At 38.9% G+C, this 18,789-nt stretch overlaps 1 protein-coding gene across 2 annotated transcripts in view; it reads left to right on the top strand.

Moving 5' to 3' along the window:
• PDE7A (phosphodiesterase 7A) overlaps window positions 1-18,789 on the top strand; it is a gene marked incomplete at both ends in the record, with an annotated part of 105,688 nt that overhangs the window by 49,447 nt on the left and 37,452 nt on the right. The window contains 3 exons of one of the 2 annotated variants that reach the window (XM_079722801.1): window positions 3,133-3,192; window positions 10,486-10,546; window positions 13,752-13,835. In XM_079722801.1, the coding sequence (XP_079578927.1) occupies window positions 3,133-3,192; window positions 10,486-10,546; window positions 13,752-13,835 (205 nt within the window). Of the gene's footprint in view, window positions 1-3,132; window positions 3,193-10,485; window positions 10,547-13,751; window positions 13,836-18,789 lie in introns of those variants that run through there. The other variant, XM_079722800.1, reaches the window with a different exon arrangement.

Below are 18,789 nucleotides of genomic sequence, written 5' to 3'. Positions count from 1 at the left end.
ATTTAATTTGGACTTGGCTGAATGTTATTGAGAGCCTGCTGTGAGTGAGGTATTCATTTACAGATGTTATTTAACTCCTGTGAAGGGAGGAAAGCAAGGCCCTTACAGGTGGTGATTCCCCCAGGTTCACTCAGCTCTTGGCAGTACAGCTGGGAAATAAACCCAGGCCCTTGACTCCAAACCCAGTAGAGTTTTGAGATGCTGGGATAATCTCGACAGAAGTTCATTTAAATGAGAGAATTTTTAGGCCTGCCTTTCTTTTTTTCCTGTGTGTCTCAGTTCTGATTCTTTCCCTCTTCCCTTGTTCAATCCTTCACTTGTATTTATCTACTTCTTTTTGGCTCCGCCCTGCCGCACGTGGGATCTAGTTCCCCGACCAGGGGTCGAACCCGCGCCTCCTGCCCTGGAAGCACGAAGTCTTAACCCCTGGACCACCAGGGAAGTCCCAATCCTCCACTTTTAGATGAAAAGCAAGTTGAGATTCTTGACCTCACTGTTAACCAAAAAGGCATTTATCAAAATGTACCAAAAATGACAGTATCATATTTGCTTCTTAGAACTCAACTTTTCGAGCAGCTGACTGGCTGGGAACTGTGAGGATAAGAAGTATTTCTGGGCTGAGCATCGAGGTAGTAGGCTAATTTGGAGTGTGCAGCCCAGGCTAGTGCGGCAGATAATGAAGGATGACCACCAGCAATTCTCCTGAGAGTGAGCTGATTACATCTGGCTGCTCTGTTGTATTCCTGGGCATCCTTTGAGTTTGCTGGCTGGAAACTTACTGCCCAGAGAGTAATCCAGGACCCTGACAATCTCATGTCACACCTAGTTTCGTGACAGACTAAAAAAGTTATCTCCATTTGTGCAAGGATTAGCATTACAGCTTGTTAGTTCAGTAGAAAGAAGAGGTATGTATATATATATATGTGTGTGTGTGTGTATATATATATATATATATATATATAATGTATAAGGTGTAGTGGGAAATGTATGGCCATATGTTATGTATAGCTTCAACTTAGAAAAATTGTGATGTGCATCTGTAATTTGAATTTATGCCTCATTTTGACAGGTGGAGAATAAACTTTTAAAAAAAAATAAACTTCCTACTGAGGATTGGATAATGAAAACAGCATTGGTATTTGAACTATTTGGGCTGTTTTCAAATATTTTAGAACCGTCATGTGGGTACTGCCACTAGGCAGATGCCTTTGTCTCACCATGAACTGCAGCCCATGACGTAGTCCTGTCACAGCCGGAGTGTTTCCCAGCCCGTCCACGTCTCCCCCCAGCACAGTCCGTGAGCGCCTCTCCGGGGCCTCCGCTGTGGCCTCCTGACCGCCCCCCCAGCCCCTACCCCAGTGAGCTGCCCTTGACCAAAACCTGCTAAAGTCTCCAGCAGGGTGGGATTAGCTTTTAGGATGCAGACGAAGCCCCTTCTCGGGGCGTCCACCGTGGCGGTCCCACAGTCTGCACTCCAGCCTCCTCTGCTGTTCTTCTCAAATCTTCTGCTTGTCTTTGTTGTGCGTTGTCATGTCTGGGAGGATCTTTCTTCCCATCCTCTTCGTGTTCTTGCCCTTGCAGTTCAGCTCAGGGGCATTTCAGGGCCTCTGGGAAGAAGCCCCTGACCTCCTAACCGGGTCAGACCCGGGGCTTTGTTGGCGGTTCCCATCACAGCTCCATCGTACTTGTTTCCGTTGCAGTTTTACATTTATTTGCAGACTTTGATGAATGTAGACTGACTAAACTGTAACTTTCGGGAGGGCAGGAGCCCTTTCCGTTTTCACTCAAAGATTATACCCCTGGCGTCCAGCAAAGGGCCTGGTACCTAGTTGGAGCTTAATGAATACTTGCATGAAAGTTTCATGAAAGGCTTTTTCTCTGCTGGCTGCTGTGAGAGATCATGAAGACGAATAGAGACCCACTTTGCTTCCGCCGAGCTCACTCACAGCCGAGAGAAGAACGAGACGTGTAACACAAATAGTATCGTGTAAGCTAGATTGCAAGTCGGGCTTAGAAATAGTGTACTTTTTTGTTTTTTGTTTTTGCGGTACGCGGGCCTCTCACTGCTGTGGCCTCTCCCGTTGCGGAGCACAGGCTCCGGACGCGCAGGCTCAGCGGCCATGGCTCACGGGCGCAGCCGCTCCGCGGCATGTGGGATCTTCCCGGACCGGGGCACGAACCCGTGTCCCCTGCATCGGCAGGCGGACTCCCAACCACTGCGCCACCAGGGAGGCCCAGAAATAGTGTACTTTTAATTGCTTGAAAAATGCAGATAGGCTGGCCTTTGTCAGTAAATCCATAATGAGTGAATTATAATAATGTTAAGTAGCACGACATTATCTATGAAAGCCCCTAGCATTCATAAAGTAATCCTAGCTCTAAAGGAAATAGAGTTGACCAATTCAGTATTTAAAGTTGAAAAAATAGGGCTTCCCTGGTGGCGCAGTGGTTGAGAGTCCGCCTGCCGATGCAGGGAACACGGGTTCGTGCCCCGGTCCGGGAAGATCCCACAAGCCGCGGAGCAGCTGGGCCCGTGAGCCATAGCTGCTGAGCCTGCGCGTCCGGAGCCTGTGCTCCGCAACGGGAGAGGCTCGCGTACCGCAAAAAAAAATAATAATAAATAAAATAAAATAAAGTTGAAAAAATAGAGTAAAATGCATTAATATTTTAAAATGCCAGGACATTATATCTGTGACACTGGTCTACGTGGAGGAAATGAGGAGATTTTTAGTACTGCCAGACATTTTTTGGAAGTTACTTGAAAGCATTCCTGGTGTTAAGGTAGAGGATGTGCTTGGGCCCAGCTGGAGACCTCGTTTGCCTATATTTTGAGAGACTGTCAGGTCAGCGCTCACGAAGGTGTTTCCTCCCCTCTTCCAGCTTCACTGACTCTCCTTCCCCAGCCCTGGGCTGTGGCATTAACCACGCGCTGTTAGGAAGGCCGGCTGGCAGCATTTTCTCAGAGAGTCAGGTGACCCTTGTTTGAAGGCAGCTGCGTGAGGTTCAAGGCAGGCAGTGTCCCCTCTCTTCTGCCTCGGGACAGCTGGTTATTGTCAGATCCTAACAAATCTTCCTTGCTTATTGCTCTCTGGGAGAGGAGGGAGGCTATGCAGAGGGCTTTTCATTGATCCAATGGGAATTACATTGATCTGGTGTCTGGCCTTGGTTCTTATCAAGTGGATCGCCTCTAAGGTAGGCCATCTTTATTTTTAGGATTGTGACATTAATCGTTAGTTTATATATGGGTAGGAATGAACTTGCTAGTCAAGTTTCTTCTCCTTTTGCTTCAGTTTTATTTCTCTGATTAAAAGAGCTACACGTTTTACCTGTCAGCTGAGAAGCTTGAGATGACTGCATGTAATTTTAATTCTTCTCCCACCTATTCCTCCTGAAGGGCTTTTTATGGTATCATTCCTTGGTATCGAGGTAGCTTTCCTCAGGATCATTCCTTTAAAGAAGTTTTTACACTTAAAGAAGGTCAACTTTTAAGATTATGGAATTAAACAGTTTAGACATTTGGTGTACGTATTTTAAACATTCTCTTCTGGAGATAGCAAATTTACTGTTGCTTATAAATTTAAAGTATAATTATTGAGAGTTTCTAAACAATTAAAAACTTTTAAAAAACTAAATACCACTGTCTCTCATGTTCTCACTTAAGGTCTTCCTGCTGCTGAAATATATGCCTTACTTATAATATGTTGAAAAGAGTAAGATTATTATATATCTGTTGTTTTTAAATTTGGATTCCAAATATCGGGCTTAAGAAATGCTTGCTATAGTATTTCATCAACTGAATCTAGCATTCCATATTAAGTTGTCTTCATTATTCCTTATTAAAATTATGCTATGATTAAAAAAAAAAGAAATGCTTGCTAGAATGCTAGCCATTTGCCATCCGAATGAGAGTTCAAAGTAGGAAATACTTAAGATTATACAATTTGAAATTATTTTTCTATACTTGTATAAAAATGATGGTCTTTCATCCACCAGGCAGCTTTTTGTCTTCCTTTATTAAGAAATTGAAAAGTGTGAATAGTAACTTAAAATGTATAAGGCCATCACTGTTTGCTAATAAGCAACACAAAAGCTTCTTTTATATTTCTTCTTCAAGCGAGGTTTGAATCCCTGATAATGTAATGTTTTTCACATTTAAGCATATTGTTTTAAGCATAATTGTCTTTTTCTTGAAGCAGTTCTGTTTTCTTAGTGAATACGATTGAAGAAATCTCTTAAAAACAGTGCACTCAGATTTTTAAAATCTTGTGTTTTGTAAGTTAAGAATTAATTTTGTTGCACTCACACCAATTTACTAATTGTTTTTAAAGGATTAGCTTGCCAAGTTACTGAATGAAGATCAAGTTAATATTAATAATGCATTAGTGGAATTGTGGATGTTTTCAGAGATTTTTTAACTTTTGTTATAACCACCAAAAAATTTAAATTAAGTTTTTAAACAAAAAGAAGGCTAGTATTTTAAGAGTGTGATTTTTTTTTTTTTAATATATTGTTTGCATAGGGAAGAGGATTGGGAAGGACAGTGTTCAGTGGATGGATTCGTCCTTGGATAGGCACTCAGGTGGGAACGCTTTCCTAGCGTATGTAAGATGAATACAGTCTGAAAAAGCTCACTTTACTGCATCAGAGAAAACTGCTTTCAGAACTTTGGGCTTCATCTTTTGTAGTGTGTTACCATTTTTGTAACGTTACCCAAAAATGTATTTAGTGCTGTTGTGTTTAAGCCCCGTGACCTGTTTACTAATCTCCAAAACCCGGCGTATAAGACCTGCCTCACAGAGGTCTTGTGCGGGTAAGTGAGGTTTTGTATGAAAGCGCCTGGAGCATTTTCTGGCACAGAGTAGGAGCTCAGCAAGGAGTTAATATATCATTACTTCACCATCTAAGGGAAAGACTCACGCCTTTGCACAATAGATTATTTTACTGGAAAACCCAAACAAGATAAAAGCCATAGCACTTAAGATACCTTTGCTCAGTTTTAAGACATGTCTGTCTTGGGAATTCCCTGGCGGTCCAGTGGTTAGGACTCGGCGCTTCCACTGCCGAGGGCGCGGGTTTAATCCCTGGTTGGGGAACTAAGATCTCATAAGCTGCGCCAAACAAACAAAAAAAACATGTCTGTCTTTAAAAGTTTGTATTAACTAATATCAGGAACAACTTTTACGCCTTTGGTCATTTACCTTGTAAGTCAGATCTTTTGCGGAAGAGCCGCGATTCATCCTGATGCAAGGTTGAGTGTCTTACCAGGGCACTCAGAACGCCTGTCTGTGTGGTGGTGGATCCTTTGGAACCTTAGAGTTTAACTTGTTTATGCTGCGGCTGTCAGTTTCTGATGAGCTGGGCCTCACCCGTGGTTTGACTTACACTAGTTTGCTTTACCGAGCTGTTCCCAGGATGGCTAAATTAGAAAAGTCACGAGTAGAAGCTTCTCCGTTGTTTCCATTCACTGGTGAGGTGAGGTGGGAATGTGGATGATAGCCCCGAGTGTTTTATGACTGACAGTGTGACACGGGAATTTGATTAAATTTGTTTTACTGTCTTTATTAAAAACTATTTTACTAGTATATGGCTTTAAAAATGATAGTCTTTTACAAAGATATATGTTAAGTCTGTGCTGCAGTCTTGGTGTATAAAGCACATATAATTATTTTTTAAAGTAACATTCTAACATGGAAATCAAATTTCTAATTTTATAATTTATAGTATATTTATCCAAAAAGAGTTACTTTAGATTATTTTACCTAGACTGTTTACAGTTTAATAATATTCATTTAAATCTTGGTCTGTGAGGCAATAAATGAGTAAATTATCACTCAGAATGTATTCATTGATGGGTCCACCTTTTTTTTAAGTCCATTCTTAAAAATTTTTTCTGTTATCTCATTTGGATTTGTTTCATGAGAGTTGTGTCTTGCAGGTTAGGATAGCATTTAAGCTAAGTATTTGTGGACCAGGCTTACTTAAATTAGTAAGGAATAAAATAACTTGAATATTTTGCACATCCCAAAGTAATTTGTTAAAATATATTAAAATTAAATTCTACCGTTTTTGCCAAGTTTTTGTAATGGTTAACTAATACAGACCCTAAGTTAGTGCCTCTATAAATAAGTCTAAAGTGATTACCTTAAAATAAATTGTGTCATAGTTATAATCTAGATTATGTTCATTACCCAGTTTTTTACTTATACTATTTTAATAGCTGATGTTAGTCTTTCTCAATCCTTAAAGTGATAAATGAGACTTTACCTTTCTAATTAGTGGCTCTTTTAGTAAATACCCTTCCCCTCATTTAAAAAAAAAAAAAAAAAAAAAGGCAACCCTTCTCCTGAAGAGAACTGTTAGAGATAACAGGTTAAAATTTGTTTTAACAAGCTATTTGCCCAATTTGATTGGATACTAGTGAGTTGATAGGTCCTGACCATGACCAACTATTACATAATTATATCTGTGGTTTCATGAATATGATTTGGCCGATAGAAATATTTATCTCCACATATGTGCTCTCCAGACTACTAGGTTTTCCTCTAATATGGTGGTATTAAGGGGAGTCTTGAAATCTAATAAGATAAATATCTTGGGGTAGCCATGGGAACAGCAGGTGTGAGTCGTGCCTTTTAATACCAAGTGATTACAGTGGCTGTTTGCTCCAGAGCAAGTAGTTTACCGTGAAACACTGCAGGAGGCTCAGGGTCTTCTGTTGGTGGAAGACACTAACTTTATTAAAAGCATGATGCTGCCAGCAGTGTGTTCTGTATGATTTAGTCCCTTGGGTTTTGAGATCGTCCATTTCTTTGAAGATTTCTTTGTAGTACATTCTTACTGTAGCTTTAAATTTTAGTTCAATGTATTTTGTGAATATATAATAACTACACATGCTACAAAATTCAAAAGATATTCATTGAAAAGTCCTCTTCCTACCCTTGTATCTTTCTGTCCTTCAGCTTCCCTGGAGGCAGCCAATGTTGAAAATTAGAATTTTATTTTTGCTTGTGACTTGTGTTCCTTTTATATTTCCTGAACTGTTGGGGTTTTTTGTTTGTTTGTTTAAGGATACATTAAGTCATAGCAGTTTAATTGATGTTTTTCTCTTAAATGATAAGCACCGAGGAGATAATAACAATATTTTGGGGAGCTATTTTGCATACTAAATCCAAATGAGGGCTTTAAATACAGTAACTTTTCTTTATAATAACAGTAAAAAAAAATGATTATTTTTCCTTGAGATTTCTAGGTATATGTTGAAGAGTTGTAAATTTCATGCCAGGGGTTTGTGAGGAAAGAAGATCATTAATATGTAAAAATACCATCTCATTTCCTTAATATGTATTTTGTTAATGAAGTCAGGCATTTTTTCTTATGTTTATTAGTTTATTATTTCTCTTTCTGTGAGTAGTGTTTTTATGTCCTACCTGTTTTTCTCTTTCTGTGAGTAGTGTATTTATGTCCTCCCTGTTTTTCTACACTATTATTCATTTTGTAATTGATTTGTAAGACACTTCTTTTTTCTCCCTTCATTTTTAGGAGTAACAGGGAAAAATTAGCCCTTTGTCGTATCTGTTGAACTCATTTTTCTTCATTTGGAGTTTGTCTTTTGCCTATGTTTATGATATATTTTGCCATACATAATTTAACTTTTATGTGGCCAAATTGACTTCTGGATTTTATAGAACAGTTAGGAAGGCCTTTCCTAGTTAAGATTTCTTTTTGAGTCGTTATTTAAATTAAAAAAACTTTATTGAAGTATAGTTGATTTACAGTGTTGTGTTAGTTTCAGGTGTACAGCAAAGTGATTCAGTTATATATATTCTTTTTCAGATCCTTTTCCATTATAGGTTATTATAAGATATGGAATATAGTTCCCTGTGCTATACAGTAGGTCCTTGTTGTTATTTGAGATTTTTTTTAATACAGTCATGTTTTCTTCTAATATTTTCATGCTTTTTTTTTTTACATTAAAATTTCTGTTCCATGTGTAATTTATTTTGGAGTAGGAAGGTAATAATACAGCCTTATGTTTTTCCAGATAACAACCACTTAATCTAATATTTTTAATCAAATAATTAATATTTTTCCCACAGACTTGATTTTTTTTTTTTTTTTTTTTTTTGGCTGTGTCACACAGCTTGTGGGATCTTAGTTCCCTGACCAGGGATTGAACCCCAGCCCTCGGCAGTGAAAGTGCTGAGTCCTAACCACTGGACCGCCAGGGAATTTCCTCTCCCCAGATTTCAGATCCTTTATTTAGCATATACAAAATTTCTGTACATTCTTGGATTTGATTCTAGATTCTCTGTATTGTCACACTACTTTATAATAGCTCATGATGCTAGTTCTATTTATTACTGTTTTTTAAGAATTTGCTTGCCTGTTTATTCAGCTAATATTATTGATTACATTAGAATGTGCTGGGCACTATTCTAAATGTTGGGATTTATTCTATATCTGGGGATACAGCGTTGAACAAAGTCTCTGCCTCCACAGAGGTTAGATTCTGGTATGAGGTTTGGTTAATTTTATCTTCTAGATGTTTAGTTTGTCTTTATATCAATTCTGTTGTTCATTAATTTATTCATCAACTTAATTTGTAAATGATTATTCACTAATTTATTTACAATAAGTGCATTCAATCATTTATTTACCAAATATTTATTTAGCATCTACTAAATAATAGTAGTTTTAAGGGCCAAGGACACAGTGGTGAATAAGTCAGACATGGTTCATGCTCTTGTGAAGCTTTTGTTTTAGAACAAGCTAACAAGAATAGGTCAGCTAGGTGTGCTGTACAGAGCAGGAACGTAGGGACTCTGGGGAGGGTGACTGCCTGGTGACTTTGGGTTTGGTAGTCTGGGACTGCCTCTCTGAAGAGATGACATTTCGTCTGGAACCCGAGAGGTAAGAAGGGAACGATGATGCAGTGATCCTGCACAGAGCAGCAGGTGTCAAGGCTGTGCGTGTGGCGTGGTTGAGGAAGGGCAAGGCGGCCAGGGTGGCTGGCTCTTAGTGGTAGAAAGAGGGAGATAGGACAAGAGGACTGAGGGGTAGGCAGATCATGGAGAGTTAGGTGTTTGTGGAGTTTATTCCAAGTGTAGTGGGGGCCATTGGAGGACTTCTGAGCAGTAGCTGGAATGTTCACTCTTGCTTCTGCGTGAATGGACTGGGGGCCAAGAGATGCAGCAGGAAAACCAGTCAGCAGGGCAGAACATTGCAGGAGTCCGGGTGAGAGATGCTGTTGCCTGAGACAGAATGAAGAAGTGGAGATCGAGGAAGGGAGACGAGTGTGAAGGTGGAGTTGGCAGAACTTGCTGAGGGTGTTTCGGGTCTTCCAAAGGTTTTTTTTTGTTTTGGGGGTTTTTTGGGTAATTATATTTAAAATATTTGCAATACTCGTTATTTTTTATAACGGCTTTACTGAGGTATAGTTCATGTACCATACAATTCACCCATTTAAAGTGGGTGATTTTTTTTTAATTCAGTGCTTTTTGGTATATTCACAGAGTTGTGCAGTCATTTCCACAGTTACTTTGAGAACACTTTCATCATTGCAGGTAGAAACCCTGTGCCCAGTAGCATTCACTCTCCAGTTCCCACCAACTCTCCCGACTCTAGGCAACCACCAGTCTACTTTCTGATTCTGTGGATTTGCCTGTTTGGCAAATATTGGAAACATATGCTTCGTGGTCCTTTGTGACTGGCTCCTTTCACTCAATATACTGTTCTCAGGGTTCAACCATGTTGTAACACGTATCAGTACTTCAGTGCTTTTTATGTCTGAATAACAACACTAGATATTGAATACTGAATAATATTATACGGCTTGGTAGACATTTGGATTGTTTCCAGTTGGGGGCCATTATGAGTAATGTTGCAAGATACTTTTTATACCTGTTTATTTTTAAGCTCAAAATGTATTTTTAAATCTGTTCTCTTTCAGTGCACCCCAGTTTTTGTTTTACTCAAATTCCTTTGAGTACACTAATTACATTTTTAAAATTCTCTTATTTCTTGTAGCTTCTGGGCCATTTGGTTTTTCATTTTGTTCCATTTATTTCTAGCTAAAGAGTTTCTTCAAATGTCTGATGATTCTTGTTTGCTTATTCATTCATGTTTAAATGAAGGGAATAGTGAAGTAGTTGAACTGTGTCTCTCCATCAGTTCCGTCTACCTCTGCAGAAGCTCTCTCTTCAAGTGGGCTTGTATGATGTACCCTGACATTAAATTTCCACCTACTGTGTTCCTCACTCTGTATCCACTTCTCCAACAATGCTTAATCATAATTGTGTTATAATTATTTGTCTTCCTCACAACTAGAGATTTCAAGAGCAAATGCTGTATTTAATTTCATTTTGTTTATCCCACCTTCTCTTGCACAGTGCGTCACAAAAAAATAATAAATACATGTTTGTTGAATTGAATTTTATATCACATTTTAAATTGTCATGCATTAAAATGCGTGTTTTTTTTTTCTAGAGGCGTGGAGCTATCTCCTATGACAGCTCTGATCAGACTGCGTTGTACATTCGTATGCTAGGTAAGAATTATTTATTTTGCACCAATATCAGTTAATTTTGTTATCTGCTGTTATTCAGGATCGAGATATCTTTCATTAGGTAGCTTTTCATCACCGTTTGCAGCAGAAATGACCTATTACTTTGAAGTTGAGTCTAGAAGCCAAAATTAATATGATGTGAATAAAGAGGGACATCTTAGAGTTTGGGTAATTGAGAAATCTCTGGCTTAATAACTGGGACTCTGTGATTAGTATACAATTTTAAGTTGCATCCTGATTATTTTTCATAAAAAGAGTCTTAGATTTGTACAGTTGCTAAATACTAAACGGTAACATGAACAAAGACGAGGCTGTGAATTACCTGATCGCATGGTCCTGTCACCGGATGTGTTTGTTCTCAGTTGGCTGGTGAGAAGGCCATTTGTCTTCTCCTAGTCTCAGTTCTTAAATCTTTAATGTATTACTCAAGTCCAGAGGGTAAAATGAATTTGATGTGTGTATATATACATATATAATTGAGATATATATATATATATATATATATATATACACACACACATACATATATGTGTGTAGTTTCTCTCTTTCCCTCTCTTTGCCAGATTTTTCTCTTCATCCACGCACTCCTTGATCCCTGGTACTTTTAATTCATACTACTAAAAACATACTATAAAGATCGCAGTAGGCACCTTAACTCACCTTTTCTTACTGTCTTTTCTTCATGACTGCTCTCCTTATACTCAGAATTCCTCGCTCAATTTCTATGATATTTAGTCATCCTTATTCTTCACCTGCTTCTGGGGTGGTGATTTGGTTTTGGGTTGTTTGTTTGTTTGTTTGTTTGTGCCTCTTTCATTAACTCCCTTTCATAGTCTTAAGCCTGTGTGTTCTCCAGTGTCCTGTTTTTGCTCTTCTTCCCTTTTTTTCCCCTCTTTAATTTACCTTGTGTATCTTACCTGCCTAGTTCCATTCTACTCTAGCACATATTTTCCCCCAGGAATGTTGAGCCTTTTCTTCTTTACTGTCTCCATCTCTCTCTGTAGACATGTCAGGATTCTACTCTCCTCAAAACAGAGTTTTAGACTCCTGTTTTCTTCACTCTGTAGAACATCTCCACGTGGTTATGGGCACCTCACATTTAACATATGTGTTAAAAGATTTGTGTTCCCCAGGTCTGTGATTTTGCATTCTTTCACCGTCTCAGAAAATGGAACTCCATTCTTCCGGTTGTCAGGTCAGGAACCTTGGCGTCATTCTTGAGACTCTTATTTCCTCTGCGTTTACTTCATCACCAAATCCTCTTGGCTGATACCTTCAAAGTGTATCCAGAACTTCACCACCCCAGTGCTGTTTACCATCCCTAACTGAACCACAGTTACTCGGTGTTTTATCGGTAGCTGTCGTCACATAGTTGTACATTAGATCTCCAGAACTTCCCTTGCGTAGCTGAAACTTCGTACCCCCTTGACCAGCATCTCCCCATATCCCCCTCCCCGCAGGCCATAGCTGTTGCCTCGTTGAATGCACTCACTCCTTAAGTGTCTCCCTGCGTCTTCCCGTGCGTCTCTACTTGAGTCTAGTCTATGCAGCCAGAGTGAACCTTTTCAGACCTAAGTCCATCTCACCCCTCTGTTCTGAATCTTCCGATAGTTTTCTATCTTGGAGTAACAGCCAAAGCTATTATAATGGCCCATTGAAGGTCCAGTGTGATGTAGCCCTACTATTTCTCTGACCACACCTCCTACCAGTTCCCCTCATTCACCTCACTCCAGCCGTGTGGGCCTCTTTGCTTGACCTTGAACGTGACAAGCATGCTCCCGTCTCAGAGTCTTCGTACTTGCTCTCCCTACGTCTGGGCCCGTCTTCATCCAGGTAGCCATGTGGCTCACTGCTTCACTGCCTTCAGGTCTCTGCTCAGATGCCTCCCGTTCACTGAGGTCTCTGACCACAGTTATGAATCACTTCTCCCTACTCCCCCCTCCTTGTTCTTCTTTCCTTGCTTTACTCTTCTGCATGGTGCTTATTACCATCTTCCATAGAGTGAAATTATTTACTTGTTTTATTATTTGTGTCACTCCATGAAAGGGTGAGCTTCATGAAGACAGGGACTTTATATATTTTGCTCACTGCTGTGTTACCTGACATGTAGTGAGTGCTCAGTAAACATCTGATAGAGAGTGAAGGCATCTCCACGTGAGAGAAGTGATTAATCGTTGTGGGATGGACTCATGGTGGATGACAGGTACCTTGAAACAAAGAATAAGCAGGAAAGCCTTCCAGGCAAGCGGAACTGCAAGGGCACAGGAATAGGGACTGGAGACTTAAAGGTTATAAACTCGGAGGCTATGGAAGTGTAGTGGGAAAGGTGCTGCCTTTGGAGCCCGCAGAGCTAGGTTTAAACCCTGGCACACCTTTACACTAGCGTTGTGGCATGTGCGTGCCCTTAAACATCTAAAAATCTCAGTTTCTGCATCTGAAAATGGGGGTTAAGATTCCTATCTCTCAGAGTTGGTTAGAGAATTAAATGAAATAATGTCTACAAGGCACAAAAAGAGTACCTGGCAGAAGATGGCAGTGGTTATGTTGCTGTATGGAGAAGTGGATCCAAAAGTCATATGAATACAGGAAGAAACGGTACTGAGCTTATCAACAACAAAGTTTAAGGCCCAACTAAAGACCTTGACTATACCCACTGTCAATGAGAAAAAAGAAGATGGATCAAATTAAACATTTCAGGCAAAATCTTTAACATTTTAATTTTCTGTACATTTAAAAAATTATAAGCTGCTTGAGAATAGGTACTATATTTTCTGTTTCTTCATATCCCTTATAGTATAGTGTTAGGCACAGAGTAGACACTTAATAAATATTTGCTTCTCATTGTGGCTTTTTAAAGTTTTGTGCTGAGGATTTTTTTAACTCCATGTGAGTAATAAGAGATGAGGTTGGATTATCATATACATGAATCATCTTTCAGAAGGTGACTCTAAAATAGAGATTATAATTATTATAGGGGTAGGCTAAAAAAAACCTCATCTAGACTTATAACTCAGTGCCCAAAATTTGTAAACCCTTTCAAATAAATCAGCTCTTAACTACTTATTCCATTTGTATCATTAGTAGCCTGAGTTACGGGTATGATCCCGCATAGACCTTTATTGCATGTGGGAGCTTCTTCCTGAACGGCAGCCTTCTAAACTTATGTGTTATTCCTGATTCTGCCCAGGAGATGTACGCGTAAGGAGTCGAGCAGGATTTGAGTCAGAAAGAAGAGGTTCTCATCCGTATATTGATTTTCGTATTTTTCACGGTAAGTGTTAGCAGATGCAGTATTTCTCTCAGACTTCCAGTAAAAGATCTTCATAAAATTATGTAATTTTCCAAGGGGAAACGAATACAAGGAAAAACATATTATGTTTAAAATGTTTTTAAAATACTGGGTCACTTTATTTCTAAATTTCTAAATTTCTAAATGACACTTTATTTCTAAATAATGCTTGTAAATGTTTAGAGGCAAGTAGAATTGGAAAGTATCAAAATAGGAAAGCTGGTTTGGTTTTTCTTCTTTCTAATTGAAATGTGAAATTACTTTGGTACATTTTTTTCTTTTTAAAAACTATATTTTCAAAAAGTTGTTTTATTCTAAATGTTTTGTCTTCACTACTCTAGATAAAATGTTTTTGTGCGGGTGACATTATATAAAGGTATCTCATAGTTAACAAGGTATATATCCCTTGGATTTATTTAAAAACACCCATACCCCTGAAAGATGTTTGGTAGAATGCGTATTTTGAAAACAAACATTGTTTGGTTCCGGCGCATAATGGGAGAAAAAGGGAAAAAACAGGATTTCTAAAACCCTTAAATATTAACCATATTAAATCTGTCTTTGGAGGAGTTCCTCTTTTGGTAATGTTGGATAAGTTATTTGGATTAACGCTACATTTTAAAAAATTAGAAAAACTAGACACAGTAGAAAAGATGTGTATTTGAGTGTATCAGAGTGCTGTTGAGGCAAGGACAAGGCAGGCATTTCAGGCTACTTTTCCCCTTAGTGGCATCTGCTAATGCTGGGAAAAGTGGGTGAGAAGCTGAGCAGAGCTTTTGTTGGACACTTGAGGCTAGAAAACCAAAAACGGGTGTTCGTAGTTCACCAAGGTTGGGGAATTGTCCTGGTAAACTCTCTATGCTTCAGTTAGAGACCCAAAGTGCTTTATATTAGAAATAAATCCCAGCTTTAAACTCTCTCAAATAATGGTTAGATTAAGGTGATCTGTGATTTTAGTGCCTCTAAGCCACCTGCTTTGAAGTAAGTGTTAATCTTCTTTGGAGGAAGGAGACTCTTGGATTTGGTTTGTGGATATTTTATTGAGAATTTCTGCATTTATATGCATGAGAGAGAATGGTCTGTAGTTTTCTTTTTTTATAATGTCTGATTAGAGTGAGTTAGGAAGTGTTACCTGTGCTTCTAGCCTCTGAAAGAGATTTTAGAGGATTGGTAATTTCTTCCTTAAAGAATTCACCAGTGAACCCCTCTAGGCCTGATGTTTTCTGTTTTGGAAGGTTGCTGATAATTGATTCAATTTCTTTAATAGATATAGGCCTTTTCAGATTGGTACCTTCTTCTTGTGTGAGTTCTGGCAGACATTTACTGTGGGATTAACCTGGTCAAGCTCCTGGAGGTACATCTCACAAAATTCTGCTCCCCCCTTCCCACCCCATGACTGGATTTCCCTGGAGTTTTTAACTCTCAGAGAAGCCTCCGGAAGTTCATCAATTATAGTTCAGGTTTCTCTGCCCCGGCACCGGTTCCCAAGGAGGCTTCCATTTGTGAGTCTCTGTGCCAGTAAGTTGTCTCTCTTCGCCTGTCTCTCCAGTCTTGGGGCAGTGAGTTGCCCTGTGTCCTCACCTCTGCAGTGGATCCTAGAACAGTTGTTGATTTTTCAGTCTGTTCAGCTTTTTATGTGTTGTTAGGACAGAATGGCAGCTTCTAAGCTCCTTATACGCAGATCCAGAAACCAGAAGTCCTATTGTGTTATTTCTAAATGAAATGATAAATAAGTATTTTGAATTTTTGTTTATTATGGAAAATATCCGTAGATATAACGCACCTAAACTAAAGCCCTTTGAGGCAGTAAATAATTTTAAGAGTGTAGAAGAGTTCTGGGGTCAACATGTTGGAGAAAGCTGCACAAGAGTTACCTCTGTAAACGCATGAGGTCCAATATATACACTACCAAACGTAAGGTAGATAGATAGTGGGAAGCAGCCGCAGAGCACAGGGAGATCAGCTGGGTGCTTTGTGACTGCCTGGAGGGGTGGGATGGGGAGGGTGGGAGGGAGGCAGATGCATGAGGGAAGGGATGTGGGAACAGATGTATATGTATGACTGATTCACTTTGTTATAAAGCAGAAACTAATAAAAAAAAAAAAAAAAAGCATGAGGTCCAGAGATTTTTCAGGCAAATTGTTCAGTATCTTTAAGAGACTGATAATTAGTTTCACAGCACTTTAAATTCTTTCAGATTACAAAAAAAGGAGTCATTCAGAGTTATTTTTATAGAGCAAATATAACTTTCAAGAGGCAAATGTAATTCTCTAAGTGTAAACGTCTATAAAAAAATCTTTGCAAAAAATATTAGCAAAAAGAATACCAACAGCATAAAAGGATAATACTCCAGGCTTAGTGGGTTTGTCTGGGGAAGGAAGCGAGAGTGATTCAATATGTAGTGATTCTAATGTGTAACAACACATTAGACCTTAGTAACATGGGTTGCCTCCAGGAGGGAAACTGGGCGGCTTGAGGACGTGAGAGAGAAGGAAGCTGTTTGTTTTACACCCTTTTGCATTTTGATTCATGTGAACATATTACTCGCTGAAAAGTTTAAATAAAATTGTTTGTAAATATTGTAATATACAAAGATTGGCTCTGAGTAAGGATATCAGTAAAATGGTTAAGTCTCAATATTGACCTAAAGAAAAGCACAGTTGCATTGGGAGGCTCTAGGTTACCCCTTGTCTTCTACTGCATTTAGTGAAAGGATTTGAAATTTTTAATTGTTATAAGATGCTGGAAGTCTTAAATAGGAGACATTTCTGTGGGGGAGGGAAGTTGGAAATGACCAAACTGTTGGAGGTACTCTCTCATGGAATTCAAATAGGATGTTTATCTTCTAAATCATTATGAAACCAGGAGCAAATGATGTAAAATCTTAAGGACAAAAGGGGAAAAGTACGAGCAAAGGTATCAATGATGGCAGTAAAGGTAAACGGATAAAATATTCCTTCTAAGAGATAAAGATGCTCAGATTGGGTGAAAAATGAAACCTAGTGGCAAGAAATGGTTGAAAGCAGTGTGCAGCAATCCCAGGCTTGAGGATGTTCCTCGGGCTTGGGGATCTCCACTTGCATCCTGACCTCCTGATGTGGAGCCTCTGTGGTCTGGTGTCTCAGGACAGCGGAGGCCACTCGGCTTCTAGGTACGCAGATTCTCTTCACAACCCCATCGTGACAAATGTTCTAAGACTCTAGGCTGTAGCTGGGAATTGTCACTGTGGAACTGACCCTGTAGTTATTATAAAACGAGTATCTCTCTAAGCCAAAATGATAACGTAACTTGGAGGGTTTTTTAAATAGAGAAAAATGAGTCATTCTTCCCTACTCGTGTCGTAGGTTCTGTTTATCACACAGCTCAGAATTCTGAAAAGAAAAAATTTTCATCGAGCGTATTTTGTGAAATGTGATCTAATCAGGGGGTGAGCGTATGCCCAAGCTGTGGCTGAAGCCTCCCGAACCGTGTCCCGCGGACCTGGCCAGTGCTGTGGGGTGGGCGTAATCCCTCTAGGGCCTGAGCAATGTGCCCTCTCCTTTGTATACAATTAAAAATACGATTTTATTTTTCACAATGACATAAATGTTTGCATGCTGAATTTAAAATAATTTCTAGAATGTTCTGAATACAAAATTCTGGGTAGGTGTATTAAATTCATTGAAGCTAGAATTTTCTCTGTGTACAGCTCCTCACCCCACGCCTTCTCTGCATCTCTTTGGTTTTACCTTCAACTCACTGTTAACGTTCCCAATTGTAAAATTCTTGTCTCTCTCAGTTCTTTCATTGCTTACATCCAGTCTCCATTCAGTCCCATGTATTTAGTAACCGAAAACAGCTGTCATTCTCCTCTCCTTTGTGTCCTCCTTATCTCCTATCCTGCTTGATTCAGACCTCTGTTACCACTGTCTGGGGTTATTGTGGTGGTCTCTTAACCGTTGTCTTTACTTTTAGGATTCTGTCTTGTAATCTGTCCTCCCAGGGCAGGGTCTTTTTAAAGAGAGAGAGAGTTTAAAATATAGGAGAAAATGCATATCAACAGGTTAGAAACATATATTATACTATTAGTACATTATAACTACTACTTGTCTGTAATTTTGTATTTCTTCTATGTGTTCTGTTTGTGAGGTGCTGCTGATGTGTGTTTAGGTGCTGGAATAGTTTTAACTTGTTTCTGGATTACGATTTTCTCCACGTTGAACATAATTGTCTTTATTAAATTTGCCTAGAGATTAGACATCTACACTGCAATATTGAGCTTTTTTTGAAAGATTCTTTTATATATACGGTTTATTATAAACAGTGTTTGGGTTTACCATCTCAAGGTGCATTCTCCTCTAGCTGTTTATCCAGTTAGAGAACAATTACAGGCTCCAAAGTTAGCAAGTGAGAGACCTCAATAATTTATTATGTAAATATTGCAGTTTTTTCTGCCTTGAGTTTTTGTGGTTTGGATTATCTTTTGTCATAAATCCTTATTCTCGTTCTCGTGAGGCCTACAAATGGATCTTCACAATAGGATTTACCATGGGCATTATCATGCAGCAAGTTCTGACTTAGAGCCTTTCTAAAAGGGTATAAAGAGGCAAAAGAAGAAAATTAGCTGAACACATGAGTACATTAAATACAGAAACAGTGTTCAACTTCACTACTAAACAAATTCCTGTCAAATTTAGAAAGTTAAGCAAACGGTCAGCTAAGGCGCTAGTGATACAAGTTTGCGTTATTACAAACTTTTTAGAAGGCAGTTCGTCACGACGCATCGAGTCGTAAACATTTTTTTCTCTTTGATTTCAGCACTAGACATGTATGCAAAGGGAATAATCTTACACAAATGTCAGTGTATGTGTGAAGACATTCACATTGGTCTTATTTATAATAGGAACATGTATTAGGTTGTGGTGTTATTCACTGAAGTATTTGAGGGTAAAAGACC

This window comes from Hyperoodon ampullatus (genome assembly GCF_949752795.1).
Source record: "Hyperoodon ampullatus genome assembly, chromosome: 17".
NCBI classification, from domain to species: Eukaryota; Metazoa; Chordata; class Mammalia; order Artiodactyla; family Ziphiidae; genus Hyperoodon; species Hyperoodon ampullatus.
Note: the sequence above shows the minus strand (reverse complement) of the source record. Positions and strands in the feature narration are given on the sequence as shown.